Source organism: Megalops cyprinoides, chromosome 13 (assembly GCF_013368585.1).
Source record: "Megalops cyprinoides isolate fMegCyp1 chromosome 13, fMegCyp1.pri, whole genome shotgun sequence".
Classification (NCBI taxonomy): domain Eukaryota; kingdom Metazoa; phylum Chordata; class Actinopteri; order Elopiformes; family Megalopidae; genus Megalops; species Megalops cyprinoides.
Window position 1 is genome coordinate 21,367,959 of NC_050595.1, and position 17,183 is coordinate 21,385,141.

At 47.2% G+C, this 17,183-nt stretch overlaps 1 protein-coding gene across 1 annotated transcript in view; it reads right to left on the minus strand.

The window, feature by feature from the left end:
• Nucleotides 1–6,267: 6,267 nt before the first annotated feature.
• The window catches only part of LOC118787640 (insulin-like growth factor 1 receptor), a 100,482-nt gene continuing 89,566 nt past the window's right edge, over nt 6,268–17,183 (minus strand). Inside the window, exons 11-21 of the mRNA XM_036543173.1 lie at nt 16,775–17,055; nt 16,228–16,370; nt 15,951–16,116; nt 15,341–15,443; nt 14,647–14,717; nt 13,841–14,070; nt 11,988–12,095; nt 11,528–11,687; nt 11,098–11,227; nt 9,285–9,419; nt 6,268–6,790 (exon numbers count right to left, since the gene is read on the minus strand). Of these exons, the coding sequence (XP_036399066.1) occupies nt 6,280–6,790; nt 9,285–9,419; nt 11,098–11,227; nt 11,528–11,687; nt 11,988–12,095; nt 13,841–14,070; nt 14,647–14,717; nt 15,341–15,443; nt 15,951–16,116; nt 16,228–16,370; nt 16,775–17,055 (2,038 nt within the window). The 3' untranslated portion in view covers nt 6,268–6,279. The remainder of the gene's footprint in view (nt 6,791–9,284; nt 9,420–11,097; nt 11,228–11,527; nt 11,688–11,987; nt 12,096–13,840; nt 14,071–14,646; nt 14,718–15,340; nt 15,444–15,950; nt 16,117–16,227; nt 16,371–16,774; nt 17,056–17,183) is intronic.

Here is a 17,183-nt window from a genome sequence, read left to right on the forward strand (position 1 = left end):
GAAGATCAAGGCCCCTTTGAAAGCATGTGGGAATGCCAACAGAAGCATAACAGTGCCTGGAAAATGAAAACAAAACAAAAAAAAAAACCTCAAATTCATTATTGCGATTTTAGACAGTAATTCATCTTCTCTAAACCTGGGGTTTGCATATACAACGTTCTGGAAGAAAAAAAAAAATCAAAAATGTAATAATTATGATAAACTGTATGAGCTGATCCATCTCTAGGCTTCCAAAGGACTGGCAAAGCACCAAGCACTACTTTAAACTCTAAAAATGATGAAAAAAAAGTTTTGTAAACTTTTTTTTTTTTTTTTAAATCTATTGTTTTGTTTCTGTTGTATGACTACCCGTAATCTACAGGACATTGCTGTCCTATGTACGTTGGTGTTTATGCATGTGTAAGCAGGAAGTCTGGCAGCATTCAATGTAAACTGACATTCACTTTGCAACAGACCAAACCTTATGTCCATTTCATCACTGTGAATGGAATAAAGGAAAAAAAAAATAAATAGCACTGTTATCTTTTTTTTTTATTAAAGACATTAAAAACTTGATACACTACACCTAAGTGTGATACACTCGCACCCATATACATACGCAACACAAGCACAAGGCCGCAGGAGAATGGTGATCTGGACTGTGTTTTTAAACAAGTACCACACTAAAAGCGATTCTATCCAGCAATGTGCCACTTCACTGACCCAATTTCCATTGCTGTCCTTTTAATTTCAGTTCCCTGGAGCTCTTTCTTCAAACAAAATAAAGAATATTTAAGTGCCTTTACTCTGAACAACCAGGTCTCTCCTGAATTGGACCGCAAACCTTTCCCCAAAAAAAAGGAAGAAAAAAAAAATCTCCAAATCATCAAAAAAAAGAGGGATTTCTGTATCTAACATCTCTGCTTTAAACAGCTTGGACAAAATCTCTAACTCCCTTCCTCCCCAATTGTGTTTCTTTTTCCTGCAATGCACCACCCAAATCCTTTGCTCTGCCAAATCAGACTGGTGGTTAAACCTTTAACATTTTTTTCTCCTACATACGGGTAATTTGGATGAAATTCTGGACTCACAAAAGCAGCCTTTTTCACACCGAAAACACCCTTACCACCGCCTCTCTGTGGCATGTAACCAATACCATACTTGTTGAGGTCTAGGCCAACCCATCAGAACATTCTTTAAAGCAGCAAAATTATCAGCAGCAGTTAGAATAGGGTAGAGTCCAGGGGGAGGGTCATTCTCCCCTTGCTCCCCCCCCACACAATTAAGATGAAGATCATAATGTTGATGTGAGGCCTGGAGCCCTGAGGAGAGAAAAAAAAAACTACTCCAAAACAGTGGGCCAACTTGAGTCGTCAATTGGAATGGTTTAGAGAAGACAAAATGAAAAATAGGTCTCAGTATGGCCTGATGTCCCCCGGGGAAAGTGGAAGTACAGGAGGACGACCATCTGCACAAGTAAAGAACAAATGCCAACACAGGGCAGTATTTTGTTTTGTGAATTGGTATATGGCACACCCTCATCAGACGGAGAGGGAGTGACGGGCAGGGGGCCTAACACGACCTCTCATGATATGGGAGGTGGCTCCCATTTCTGACATCTAATGAAATTTTTGGCCACTGAATTCTGGTTAAGGCAGAGCAAGAGAATGTAAGCTACTGGCAATGTGGTACAGAGACCCTCCCCCCCGAAAAAAATTACTACCCCTCTCACTGACACACGCAGGCCCAAGGTTCAGTGATTCGGTAAGGGTGTCGTTTTGTCCTTCTGTGGTTTAGTGCTATCACGCCACTTTTTCCAAAGGCCTGCGTCCATTTCCCATTAATGCGCTGGTGATTTTACAAACTAGCCTTCCAGGACAACGTCTCTGGATACAAACACTCATTTACCGACACCTCTTCACACAGCAAAACTGCCCCCACAACCCCCACCTCCCCCACCCAAAAAGAAAAAAAAATATATCACAGTAGCATCAGCTTTGGGGCCAAACCACTTGAGTACTTGAACACTGATATGCTGGAGATTTGGTATCAATAACAAATGGCTGTCAAATAATAAAGTACTGCCTAGCAAGGTCAAGGAAAGCGATGCAGAGGGTAGCATAGTATTCTATGTACTCCATATTATGAGTAGTCAGCTATTAGCCCCACTGAGGCACAATATCTGTAGGCAGCATTATCTGGGTTCTGACGCCTGCAGAGCCATGTCTATTTCAGGGGAAAAGGTTTCTACTACACCTTGTGTCAGGCCACAACAACCCACTGTTAAATATTCACAGTTTAGTTAAATAATGGGTTCTTCCTTTATTCCATATGCAGGATTTAAAAATGAAAAAAAAAAAAAAAAAAAGATTTTTTCAGTTCTGGAGCTACTCTGGGAGCTGCTGGAATCACGCGTTTTCTCAATGTGTGACAAAATTTGGGATGTCCCTCCCTCTGAAATCTCAACATGGGGTCACTGTCATTGCTATCAGTAGTGGTTTAGATTTCCAAAGCTTTGGCTACACAAACCCCCACCTCCCCCCCCCCCCCCCATCTAGTTCTCACCACAAGAGCACTGAAATGTACGGACAATCATAGATGGTCACTGACTTTTTTTTTCTTTTTTTTTTTTTTGCATTCCCCCCCACCATGATTTTTTTTTATAATGTACTGATTTGTTTTTAAATCCATCTAAGTACAATAACAAACAATGTAATAATAAAAAATACAGTTTTAGCAAAACCCTCATAGCCAGCGGTACGGTCTGAGGATCTCTGGTTGTGGAAATCAATATGTGCGGAGGAGTGGAGAGCGGATGCCTTCAGCACTCAGACTGCGAGCGCGGAGAACCACATCATCACCTCTGCCATCCAATCAATACCCGCCAATCTACCCTGTGTTCCAAACGTGGATCTCTGTCCAGGACCGGTACCGCAACACCACGGCAATATCCTCGGCGATTCCGACAGCGCCGGTCAGGCTAGTCTTAGTAGGAGCCTGTTCTTACTTCAGAACTGCGTTCACACAAGCTGATGTTTTTTTTTTCTTTTTTTGTTAACACTGGCGTGGAAGAGTTTTCCTTTACCCTTCAGAACATTTTTGAGACATCCCCTCTCCACTCCAAGTCAGTTGAAAGTTGTGGTTTATAGTGTTAATGAGGTTTACCTGGATACAGAGAACAGTAATATTGTCCTTACAGGCTAATGAGAAAAAAGTGAGATGCATTTTCTTTTATATACACATACATATATAAAAAAAGAGTGAGGTAGATTAATGTTTGAAGGAAAAAAACAAAACAAAACAAAAAACAGATGTCCCCCAGTCAGGAAACAAATGAATATATATATATAAAAATATCTCAAATTTATACTTACTCGTGGGGCAATTATACAGTGATTTAAATGCATCACAATTAGGAAACAAAAAAACAGAACATAAAATAAATAATCCTACATGCCAAACCTTCTGAGCAGGGGGGAAAAAAAACACTATGTGACACTTTTCTAATGATGAAGAAAAATCCTTCGAAAATGCATCATACAAACTGTACCCTGCGATAAACTGCAATAGACCCCCCCCCCCCCCCCCCCCCACCATGGTCACAACTATTCAATTCATACTACACTGATAACATAATTGTTTAATTGTTCTCCTGGAGTTTAACCCATCATTATTTCCCTTCATCCACTAATGACGGAGTCTTCAAGGGGCTCGATATTCAGATGATTCCTTTGTTTTCATGAGTGACAGTGGCCGTGATGTAGGACTGACATGCCCGCCCACTTCCTGAAGACAGATGTGTCATTTTTGTTGTTACTGCGGCGCTCGGCCGGTCAAAATGTTTCGAGACCAAATGAGCCGAGCAGGACCCAAGAGGGGCCTCTCTACACTCGATGCAGAACCGGTTTAAGGGAAGGTGGACTTTCCCGCTAGCGGACAGCACAAGAGTTCGGGCTAACAAGGCAAAACTAAACGCTCAATTCAGTACCGATGACGGCGAACAAACTATGGGTTTCAACACCACAGTCCGGGTGGGGGGGGCTGTCGTAATCAATCACAACTGTAATACTGCACGCAGCTGGGGGTGGGCAGGCACAATGCAGGTTTTATACTGGGGCCAGATTTGGGGGGGGGGGGGGGGGGGGGGGGGGAGATAGGTGGGGGCACGGTTGGACAAAACAAAGAGAAGACGGGGGCAAAAAGTGAAACTAGTAGAGGGCAATAATGAAAATGTTCTGGGGAAAGAAAAGAAAAAAAAAGCGAAACCTTTACTTTGACCTGAGATTGATTCGCGCCTAGGTGACGGTGCCTGGCGCGGTGTGAGACGACTGGTACAAGGGTGCCAATAGTACACGCTCACACACGGAGCTAAGGTGTCCATAAGAAAACAATAATAATATTATTATAATAATAATTAATATAATAAGTATAATTCTAACAAAAAGAAAAAAAGAAAACATATCCATTAAAAAAATAGAAGGCATTGGACAATGTGGCAATACAGATAATCTTAATGAGAAGAGAAAAAAAGAAGAAAATGCAATGTCAAATGATTTTTTTTTTCATTTTTTTTTTTGCTAAAGTATAAAGTATAAGAAAATGAACTGTAGTGGAAACGGTAAAAGATTAAACCTGAAGGATTTCTTTTTATATTTATATATAGATTACATCCACAAAAGGAAACAAAGAATCATATAGCAGCTTCTTCCTGTACAGACACACAGATGAACATCTGAACCGTAAAAAAGTTAAAAAAGTGACACAAACAAACGATGTGTGTGATCCACGGTCTAACATACAACTGTAAGACCCTTATCGAAATGTCTGAACTGTATAGAGACACTAATGACAAGTCTTCAAAAAAACAAATACCTGCTGCATACAATGCCTCACACTTGCCTTTCGCAAATCTTTGCTTACGAGGTTGAGTTTGTTGAATTACTTTTTTTTTTTACTCTGCTTGTTTATTAAGCCAATCCCTTCTGATTTCGCTTCTGATTTCGCTTCTGTGTTCCTTGCATGTCTTTTTTTTTGCTGCTGAGTCCTTGAACAGCTCTTGGTTTGCTTCTTGTTGCTGTTTGTCCCGCAGATGAAATATGGCCGAAGATCAAACGCGAGCTGAAGACGAACATCTGATCAGCACTGGAAGTGTGGAGGGGGGAAAAAAAGGTGAAATCCTTGTGTTGATTGCAACTGTGTAATTTAAAAAATAATATTAATTATATATGTACACACCAGTGAAATTATGTGGAGTTAAGAGGTTCGATTTTGTTCCTTCCAATGTCCAATCAAAAAAAAAAAAAAAAAACAAAACAAGGGGAGTAAAAAGTAACAAACAATGAATGTAACAAAGTTCAATTTTGGCAAAAGTTTGGCAGATTCGAAACAGGCCCCTTCCCCCGGTTCACAACCCTGAAATTGATCAAAGCAGAAGTATCAAACAAGATGGCCGACTTCCGGGGGGTTTCTCTCCCCAACTTACACACTGAGGAACATCAGCATGCCCCCACCGCCCCCCCCCCCCATTCCCACCCCCCCTCGCTCCCTCAGACCCACTGGCAATCCACAAGTTCATCTGCACTGTTCCGCTGGGAGGAAAAAAAACTACGAAAGAGAGAAGGGGTGAGGAGTGGAGAGGTGGGAAGAGGATGCATTACTTTTCTGTGGAGAAGAATGTGTGTGTATGCGTGTATATCTACCGAAATACACACACACACAAACACAGACGCGCACACACATCACCTTCTCTATAAAACCCTTGGAAAAAAGAGCTTTTCTGTTGGATTTGCTGGCAGATATGCAAAATCGTCTTTATTTCTATTTCTTAATGAATATCGCCTATAATATCTCCAACAGGGAGTCTTTCAGGCCTGTACAGCTTTCTCCCCATTTGGAAATAAAAAAGTAACAAAAGCAATATAAAACAGGTTCTGCAAACTGGAGAGAGAGAGAGGGGAGATCCTCAATGCTATCCTTTTCAGTCACTAATCCTGTCTCCATACTTGTGCAGCAACAGCAGGTTGTCGTTTCTAGTTTTTTTTTTGTCATCATTTGATATCATCAATCGTAACAACAATATAATAAAAATATGAAAAACAATCCACTGAGGTACAGTAGAGTATTGAGTGTCTCATATTTACTCGGATTTCGCGTTTAAACAGGTCCGATCGTCTCCCGTCGGGTTCTCTTTTCTAAGGGAAAACAATTTGAGTGGACAGACAGATGCACGGAGAGAAGGTGTACGGAACGTGGGGCGGGGGGGCGGGACAAGGCGGGGGGGGAGGGGGAGGGTCCACTGGATCAGCAGGCAGATGATTGGGGCAGCGGCAAGGCACGCTCGTTCTTGCGGCCCCCGTTCATGTGGGCGTAGGGCTGCGTCTCGTCGAAGGCCGGCCGCAGCACTACCACGGGCCCGTTGGCCGCCATGTGTCCTGAGTGCTTGTCCGCGGCCGTCGCTGGCGAGCAGGGCGGGGCCGAAGCGGGGCCGGGGCCGGACTGCGAGCCGGGTCCCGGCGCGGCGGCCGGCGGCTGAGTGGGCGGGGCCTGGCCCCCAGGGCCCCCGGGGCCCCCCTGCGACGACGGGCTGACGACCACGGGCTGCCGGCTGGACGAGGGGTCCAGGGGAACGTTCTCCATGTTCTCCGCTTCGATGTCCAGCTCCTCGGTGTCGGGAGGCTTGTTCTCCTCGCTGTAGAAGAAGCTCATCTCCCGGAAGGGCGGCTCCAGCTCCTCCTTGATGCTGCTGATGATCTCCAGGAAGGAGGGCCGCATCTTGGGGTTGTACTGCCAGCACATGCGCATCAGCTCGAACCTGCAGCCGGGGACACACGAGATGCACGACAAAGCAGGGAGAGAATAGCAGCGTTACAACCACTGGTTTGGGTTCAATTACAGCTTCTGACCTACAGGTGGCACTGTGCACTACAGCTACAGTAAGACAAACACATGACACCACTGTCAACTGGACACATGACACCAAGTTGACAACCTACCAATTAATGTAACTTCAACAGCTTTGGTGTATATGTCTCATACATGCGTTATGTTTATTCTAGCTGGAAATTACAACACGCAACAAAAATTACAGACCGAGACAGTGTTTTCAACAAGATCCAAAAGTAATGATGCAAGAGCGTGGACTAAATCATGTGTTTGCGCCGTGCCTCAGCCAGCTCCGAAACACTGGAAAAACATCCAGACGGCGACAAAAACAACAACAGCAGCAGCAGCAGCAGCAGCAGCATCAAACAGGGAAGAATGGTTAGAGTGCGGTCCGCTTCGCCGCATCTTTAATTATACACAAACAGGCTAAGAATACCCCTGGAGCCTCCGGCCGAGTGAAATGAACACCTAAGCACTGTCCCTGCCAGCTCCTCTTCCTTAAGCCCAGAGAGAGAGCACTGGGGGGTCTGCGCTCATGCACTCAGGCATTCCAGAGCACCATGCTCACCCCCGCCCCCCCTTCTAACCCGAGGCTTCTCCCTCTAATATTTACCACCATAGAGGGCAACAAGGGGGAGGACAGGGGGACGGGGATTTGGATCGGCGGGGGGTTATTTTTCAGCGCCGCTGCGAGTGTAATAAGTTTACTTTCAGATTGTGCGACCTGGTTCCAAGTCGTCCTGTGAAAGCCACTGCAATGCTTGGCCCTGGGCCCTCACTCTGGAGTAACCTGTCTCGTTTGGCGGTCGCTGGCGCAAATTTTTTACTGGGCCATCTGTCACGATGTGTGCTTGCTGATGTGAAATCAAAAAATAAACTGCAATAAACCCCCCAACACCCCCAGCCAAAATGTGCTCCCTGCCAGCAGACCTGTACATACCACTGCCTTTCTGCAAACTTGACATTTTGTAACTATGTCAGAAAAAGAGTTTTACACCAGCCGAATTACAAATATTATTAAACTGGCTGCTTTCTTTCGATGTGGTAATTACTCACACTGGAATCATACTCATACTGGAATTTTCGGCTGTGGCACTTATCAAAAATGCCTCTCTCAGGAACACAACATTACTGAACAACGAATTCCCCTTTTATTTTAGGATAGATATATGCAGCTCATCTTGAGCCAACTCAAACCACAAGCTAAGTTCATGTCTACTAATTTTTCCAAACCTCGCCTGATTCTTCTGTCCCTCTGACACATCAGCAAATAATGTTCTGTTTTGTGGGCCGAATTTGTGAAAGCTGGGAAATCCCCAAAACGAATATATCCAATCAATTTCTTAGCTAAAAGCAGGGATTTCCTCTTACGCCTCAGCACTCTGCGGAGTAGCCCTCCCTCCTGCTCACTCTCTCTCCCTCGCTTGCCTCCTGTCCCTCTGTGGTCCTCCAAAAGCCAGGGTTCATTTCTGCAGCTCCTCGGAATCCTCAGCTGGCTCATTAAAAGTGAAGGGAGCGATGCCTTTTAACACATGCTCCAAGCCCCCCCCCCCCAAAAACACAGTCCACAGGCTTCTGCTCGCGGGACCTTTCTGAGGAGCTACCATAGAAACCAGAGATTTGTGTCTCCATAACATTCCACCTCCTCTTATAGGTGAGGTCAGTAATGGGACAGATCGAGATGGGATAGGATGGGGCGGGGAGGGGTGGGGGGGGTGCAGGGAGCGAGGGGAAAGGCCGTCTTAAGACTTTCAGCGAAACTCCGCACGCCTTCATTCCTACATTCACAGATCAGCAGGGTGAGAGCAGAATTACCCTCTTTTTCTTATTATCATAATGAACGACCCCGACTAAGGAATCTCAGCACACCCCTTCGCCCCCCAAACAGAGGGACGTCCTATTGTTCGGTCTCACAGAGGGCAGTGAAGCAGCAGGCAAACGGGCGAGAGAGAGAGCGTGCTGTTGAGCGGAGTGCGGCCTGCCCCCTCTGCATCCTCTCTCTCTCTCTCTCTCTGAGAATGACAAGCATGCCTAACACACGGGTCCTGGCATCCCTTCTATGGGCCTCAGTTTACTGCTAAGGGCCCGCTCCGCCAGCTTAGCGGCGGCTCATGATGTCACCCGCCTTTATTTAAAACGTGGCGTAAACGGCACCAGTCGGGCTTTCGCCGGGGCCTCGCGTAATTGGTGGGTCTTGTGACACAGTATTAACAATCGGCCGGCTTTGCTAACCCAAATACGACAGGACGGAGGCAGCGTGTTCATCAGCGGGTCGGCGGGTCAGCTTTGACGCAAATGCACGAGGTAAGTCGTTCTTCCCGCTTGTGACGTTAACCCCCCGCCCCCAAGTGAAAGTCCGTGCCCCTCCGCCCCTCTGCAATGCTCGAGTGCCGGCCTGCGAGGCAGGGAAGACGTGGACTCACAGCATGTCCGGACAGTTGTCCGGCTTGTCCAGCAGTCCTCCTTCCATGACAAAGCGCAGCACCTGCTCGTTGGACATGCCCTGGTACGGCTGCTCCGCTAGGGTGGCGATCTCCCACAGCACCACCCCGAACGACCTGTAGGGGGAGACAGAGAGAACACAGTCACGCGCCAGCACAAAGGACCCTGGGGGGCCGATGGCCCGCCTTTTCCACCCCCGCTACGGGCAAACAAACCGCAGGCTGCATATTACAACAGCCTTCGTCCAGCTCCAAATCTGCAATCAAACATTTCATGTCATAATTAGACAGCGCAATAGCATTTTGCCGTCTCGATGTGGGGAAAAATGCTAGACGCTAACTCAATAAAAAAAAAAGGTGGGTTCCAGACAGAGACAACTTGCACAATACATGACACTGGCCAAATGTCCTCACAAAAGGCAGTGGTGGAGCGATAGGCCCTCAAATCAGGGGCCCGTCACTGCTCCACCACCTCCTCCTGCCTTTATAAACGAACCTTTATCTTTCTTATTTTAGTATGTTAAGCTCTCACATTATGTCTACACCCCTCATCCCCCATTGAAGACGCTTTTCATTATGGGGATAATATGATTCAAAACTGTAGGAAACCAGCTGTTTGTCTTACCCACATGGGAGTTTCAAGCTGTACATTTAAGAACGCAAAGATACTGTTGCACATTAAATTTCACTGTTGAACTTTTGTACTATATTCATCTAAGCGTGTGTTGTTCATTAATGCAAACGACTCTCTGTTCTCCAAAGACCAGTGAAAAACTGCATTGGGGGGGAAAACACTAAATAAAAAAACAAAGAGCAAACTGTTGCCAGTGAATATTCATTAGGTCTCCATGGACACGCTCTAATCTGGCGCCAGATCTAAGGCAACGCTCAACACACTAAAAAAAAAAAAAAGACATTACAACATTGACTTGTATCTTATTGGCAGGAACATAAGCGTCTTGAAAGACAAAACCACATGAGGAGTGCGTTTTTAATTGGAGGGAAAATGAGAGGGGGGTCGTCTAACGGTGGGCTTAATGGAAGCAGAGGAGCGATCCTCACGTCGCTCGTTTTAATTTACCAAACTTCAAAGGGGGAGATACGGGGGGGGGGGGGGGGTGGGCTGCTGGCAGACATCAACCTGTAATTTGAAAACATCTGGAGGGGGTTTAACACAAAAGGGGAGACCGGGCCCGTGGGACACTTTAGGTCGGAAAGACATGAATCTTGAGGTGAGTTAACAGCTCGGCTCGGAGGATTTCAGAAACCTCGCAGATACAAAGTGGACTCTTATCATGACCTGGGATTATTAAACTGGCTAAAGACCTTTCGGGAGTGGAAGGGGTGGCGTACATGTCGAAAACAGCTGTTACTGGAGAGGCCGTGTGTTGGATTTCCCATAATCCTCTTCAGCCATAGCAGGGAGAACAAATTTCTACCTCACATAAAGTCTAATGAGGCTTGCTTTCCAGCTCTGACAGAAACAGGAGTTTATCATCCATTCCTGCTGAATATAAACAATAATGACTTCCAGAAGCACAGAGAAGATAGCAGACAGGATATTTTTTAGGGGGGGAATTTGATAAACTCAGGGAGATGCTTTCAAGTTATCCTTTCTCCTGAGAAGCTTGGCAATGGCTGAATGAGTTGGCTGATGTTACTGGAGGCTTTGAGTGGGTGTGTGTGGGAGGGGGCGTGGGTGGGGGTGGAGAGAGACTCTTTGTGTCCTAATTGTAGGGAACTGCTGTAGATGGTAGTGCTGAGTGAGTCGAAGGGAAAGGGAACATCCTCGTACCAGACGTCGGAGTTTGTGGTGAACACGCCGTCTTTGAGGGACTCCGGGGACATCCAGCGGACCGGAAGCAGGCCCTTGCCCCCTTTCCGGTAGTAATCTGTCTCGTAGATGTCCCTTGTCATGCCAAAATCTAGAGCACAGACGGAAAATCAGCAGAGTTAGTCAACAGGTTTGAGATAGGGAAAGGGTTATCATTATCCCCCCTTCAGGAAATGTAGGGGTTTTCTGATCGTAATCTCCTCAGTGACATGCTCCCACAGTGAGGGCTGTACAGCTAAGTGTATAATCAATGCACTCCACCCCAGAATTCACAATGTCCACGAGCACAAGTCACAGCTCACTCAAATAAACGGGTTGAAAATAGTTATTCTGGAGGAGAGCAAATGTGTCCCGTACAGACAAACTGGGATCAGCGTTTGCAGAACGGTACCTCCGATCTTGACAGTGAAGTCCTCAGCCACCATACAGTTCCTGGCAGCGAGGTCCCTGTGGACAAACTTGTTGGCGTTGAGGTAGGCCATGCCGTCCGCAATCTCTCCCGCCATCTGGATCATTTTCTTCAGCGGGGGCAGCGACTGGCAGGAGGAATTCTGCAGTATTGGGGAGGGGTGCAGGAGTCAGCCAAGTACCGTAATGAAGTGCTGAACTGTGCTGATGGGGGAACAAGGCTTCATGAACCCTGAAGTAAGCAAATCTATCATACAATAGAAGCGCCTTGCTGATTTAAACCAATCACGCTTTGTTATGGCAAGAAAAACCTTGACTAATTCATACGAGTTACTGAAAGCACTGGTAACTGAAAGCACATGGTAGCTCTACCCACTATGGAGTTCATGACGCCTATCACTACTGATATGGAGCGAAGCGGGGAGGGCGGTAAGGCGTTTTACCTCTTGGGAACGGAGGGACCGTAGGTAGCTCTTCAGATCTCCGCGGGTCATCAGCTCCATTATCACCAGGGTAGGCTGTCCCTGCGAAACCACGCCCAGCAGACGGACCTGGACCAATCCGAAAACAGCCCGGTATTTACATCACAAACAATAAACACTTTCATTCCAGAATGTGCTTCTGTCATCATAGGCTAGGAATGCATTGTTTTCCGAGGCTCCCCTCCCGCCAGCAAGATCAATAAAGATTTTAAATGCTTGTCTTTAAACTGTTCTCCACTTGGCCCATCTGAACCACTGAAATGAGGGGGCTTTGAAGCAAGAAGGCAAAATTCTTTGCTTCTAAATTATTCAAATTGAGCTCAATAATTAAGCATTTGGTTTTAAAACACCCAGACATGGTAAAAGGTTGTAACTCACTCTTTCCTGAGGGGATGTTCTGCACTTAAACTCTAAAACGGAATAAAGTGAGGATTTTGCGGTGATTAAAGATCAGCAGCCCCCCCTGGGCGCGGTGCTGGCTGCACCGGAGGTCTATGGGTCCGCGACCCGTCCCCGCACGGGACTGCAGGGGGTCGCTGGCATTCGCGCGCCTCTCCGATTGGCTCGGCCAGATCCGCGCGGCGCAGGCATGCTGCGCATTACAGGGGAGCCCCTGGCCGCCACGGCCGCGAACCCGAGACTCGCGGGGCATAAATCACCGGCCCAGCCTCGCCCATCCACCGCTGCTGCTGACAGCTCTCTAAACAACACAGTCGCATTCAAAGGGCTCAGAGCCGCCGGGCGCACACAAGAGAATCGCCACACTTCCGCGGCCGCTGCCAGTGTCAACAGTTCGCCTCTTTTTTTAAACAGCTATTGGTAAATACTCCTTGCCGGCTGCTGCCAATTGGCGGGAATACCTGTTGTGCACATTTACTAATGTTTATCTTTAACTCTGTTTGCTATTGATATTCCTGCTTAAACCTTGCTATCCGTTTCAGTGGGTTTTTGGACAGTAGCAATCCCTTAGTGTTTATTTAGAAATGGTATCTCTTTGCAGCCTTTGCATAGAGACACTTATCTCTTGGCAAACAATATTTACAAGTGGTTAGTTTACTTACAGCAGTTGTGTATCCATTTATCAATATGTTTCATTTAATGCTCTGGCACACAGATAAGAAGCCGTCCACATCTCTTCACCTACCATTTGTGTGTGATAAGGTGAATCACTAGCCAAATTATCTATATGTGCTGTGAAATGTATGTTGACGACTTTTCATTTACATTATATTTTATATTGTCACTTGCCCAGAGCCTAGAAGTGCATTTAATAAAGACCCAAGGTACAAACAGCTTTTAAAGGGCAAACATTTGCTTGCGAAACTATCAAACAGTATGGGTTCTTGGGATCAAACGCAGGTATAGCTTGGTGAGGGATAAGTTTAAGGATATGTGAGGATATGTGTGTCCTCGGAGACACATACTCACAGTGCAAAAATCCTCACCACATGGGCACACTGACCATTTTCAGCGAGAGAAAGTCTAAAGTCACTTCTTAAGATCTCTGTAAGATCTCCATTTTGACTGGATGACCCAGGTTTGAGTACTTTTTTTTAAATGAATTTACCTTGGTTCAGGCTGGTTTTGGTGAGAAATGGTATCACCTGGTGTCATGTGTAAATTATCCAGATATGTTACTCCACTTCTCCACTTAGTACGCAAAGATAGCATTAGTATGTGTGGCCTCTAGTACGCAGGGATAGCACTGGTGTGTGTGATCCCTGGTACTAAGAGGCAGCTTTAGTGTACCCCAGAGCTGGAGTGTGTGGGCCTCTGTACTGAGGGGACGGGGCCCGGGCGCCCGGCTCTCTCACCACGTGGTGGCAGTTGAACTCCTTCATGACGGACGCCTCGTTGAGGAACTCGATGCGCTCCCGCATGCTGGCCGACTCGTTGACCGTCTTGATGGCGACGCGGGTCTCGGGCTCGTCCTTCACCACGCCCTTGGCTATGCCCTCGTACACCATGCCGAAGGAGCCCTGGCCCAGCTCCCGGCACATGGTGATCTTCTCACGCGCCACCTCCCACTCGTCCGGCACGTACACTGCGGAGGGAGGAGGGAGCACCGCCGTCAGCTCACGCGGCTAGCACGCGCACGGAGCCGCACACACACTCACACACGGGCGTGAGTGACACAGAGACATGCTACCACATACAGAAACAGAGACAAGCACCCAAAGGTGCACATACACTGATTCAAAGACACGCTGACACGCACATACACACACTTGATAATGTACAAAAACTGTGCTTTTTCTCTCTAAGCACAGACAATGTTCATTAAATGAAGTAGCAGGCTTCCTTTAACGATCTGTTCTCATCCTGTCACATAAAAATAAAAGTAAAGGTTTTTTTTTTTTAAAAGCGTCAGTGATTCTGTGAGAATAAGAAACCGTTTGGAATCAGCCTTGTAATGGCCATTGACCTTTGTGTGCCTGGTGCTGCACTTGCTCTGGGATTTCATTTTCAAATACTTACATTCCCCCCACAAAACTTAAGTTCAGATAAAGAGTTCAGACAGCACTCCCCAATCAGCTCATCCCGAATGTGGGGGATGGATCGTATCAAACGCTGCGTAATGTAAAGAAACAGCAGTGTCCAGGGCCCGGCCGGTACTCACTTTCAGCGGCGCTGAAATACTCCGGGTTGACGGAGGCGTACAGAACCCCGTTCCCCAGCCTGTCGCTGCTCCTGTGGAAACAAAGCAGGCTATTTATGACACGCCGTTTAAGCTTTTAACAGTGAACAAATGGAAAGCATTTACAACAATTACACCGTTTTTTCCTTCGACTCGCTCGTTTCACGAACATTCACCTCGGACAACCCCAGGAGAAGAAAGGAAAGCAATAACGAAGAAGAAGGGGGGAAAAAAAAAAAGCGTCTGCAATCTCGCACAAATCCTGAGGCGGAAATAAAATGTGTGAGGAAAAAAAATGAATTAAATAAAATAAAAATCGCACTTTCTTACAACTAATGTTGTGCTGTATGAAGGTAAGCAGCAGCCAGCTTGCCTAACAAAAACGTGCCTCTGCTATTTGTGTGAGCAGTTTAGTAAGCAATGGGGCTTAATGGTCTGGAGCAGGCCTTATATCCCAAAGGCTTCAGATTCAATTCCCAAGTGGGGTACTACTGCTGTATCCTTGAGCAAGGCACTTCACCTGAATTACACCTGAATTACTGTATCTTTAGTTATGTAGACTATGTTGCTCTGGATAAAGGCGCCTGTCAAACAGCTATGTAACAATTGTCAGTATCAAAGGGAGAGCATCTGTACTGTCACAGCTGTTGACACAGCTTGACGGACAGGTCCTTACCTCTTCTTGTTGACCACAATGAGCGCTGTCACCAGGCTGGCGATGATCACCAGGATGACTATGGGAATGATGATCATGAGATAAAACACGTTTTCATAGTCTCCTGGAGGGGAAAGAGAGAGAATGGACTTTGGTCACGCAACTTGGAGAGGAAACCCGGTTAATATCACACAGCGGGGAGAGGGAACCCATTTAATATCACCCGGCTAGGAACCTTGGACAAACCAAGCTGTGTCAGCTAAATGTGGGGTAAGGATGACAGGTCTGATGCTGGTTGCATCGTCCATCATTACAAAAACATGGAGGAGAAAATTACACCTTTGCTTCAGCTCTAGTTTCAGGGCAGTAATCAGGAGGTGGTTTTGAAAGAGGCAGAGCTATACATTCTGAGCAATGGCCTCCCTCAATGTGGCAGCACTCTGGAAAAAATCCAGCAGAGGCTAGAATCCATCAGTCTTATTGTGTTTTTGCCCTGGTTTGTCACAAGAGAAGTAGAGTCCAGCCCAGTCTGCACAGATCTGGACCCATTCAATGTCTTCTAACACACAGGGTGAGGCAGCTCAGACTAGTATCGGTTCTTCGGTGTGAAGGCACTTTGGCATTTCCTTACTTTTGGGTTGGGGGACGTAGAACCCCATGGGCTCGGTCCACGACCCGTTCCCAGCCAGCGAGGTGGCTCGCACCCGGGCCGAGTAGTTCCCAGGCCCCAGATTGCTCAGCCTTGCTCCCCTGTGCTCCCGGTAGTGCTGCCGGGACACACACTCGTGTTTCTCGGGCTAGAAAACAAACGTGAGAAACACACACTCTCAGTGAAGCACTCAGCTGCTGCTCTGTGCTGCAGCCTGCAAGAGGCCAGCTCCCGGACCCCACCGCCTCCCGGCGCTCACCTCGTTGCCCAGGCGGAACTTGATCTCGTACATCAGGATCAGCCCGTTCGGATTGGTGGGCTCCGGCCATCTCAGGAACACCGTGTCCTCCCCCCGCTCGCCCCCCTCCCAGGTCACCGGACCCGGGATGTCATCCGCTTTGTCTGAGGGACACAAGAAACTCATAAATGGAAAACTTTCCTACATGTGGACTGGACTCCAAACTAACAATGTGTTTGTGTGTGATAAGATGAATTTGTGGTAGTACAAGAATATAGTGTGAACTCTATGCATCTGAAGAGGCAGCCGTGTGGCATAGTGGTTAAGAAGCAGGATTCATAACATAAAGGTTGCGGGTTCAAAACCCTGCTGGGGCACTACTGCTGTACCCTTGGGTAAAGTACTTAAGCCACAATTGCCTCAGTAAATATCCAACTGTATAAATGGACAACATTGTAAAAAAAAAACTGCAACAGATGTAAGTTGCTCTGGATAAGAGCATCTGCTAAATGCCTGCAATGTAATGTAATGAAGTCAGCCATTTTTATTGCTCGGGAAGCGGACTGACCCGCGGGTTTGGTCCTGGAGAAGACGAAGGCGGCGGCGCTGCAGTGCTGGACCTCGTGGTTGCAGGCGTGGATGTCGATGCGGTAGACGGTGAAGGCCTGCAGGCTGGAGATCTCCGTCCACTCCCGCCCGAACACCTTGGTTTCGTTGAACTCGTACTCGCGGTACGGCGGCTCCCCGTACGTGCTGTTGCCCTCCGGCCCCGTGGCGTTCCCGCCCGCGCTCCGCAGCAGGGTGGCATTGGCCACCGCAAAGAGGTCCCTGCGCCGGCGGTCTGGAGGCCTGAGGGAGGAGGGGGCAACACAGAGTGCGGGAGTCTGAGTCAACGGAGAGTCAAAGGTCCCCCACACAGACAGGGGGCAGCAGTGAGGGCGAAAGCTCGGTGAAAAGAGTGAATCAGAAGAAGAAGA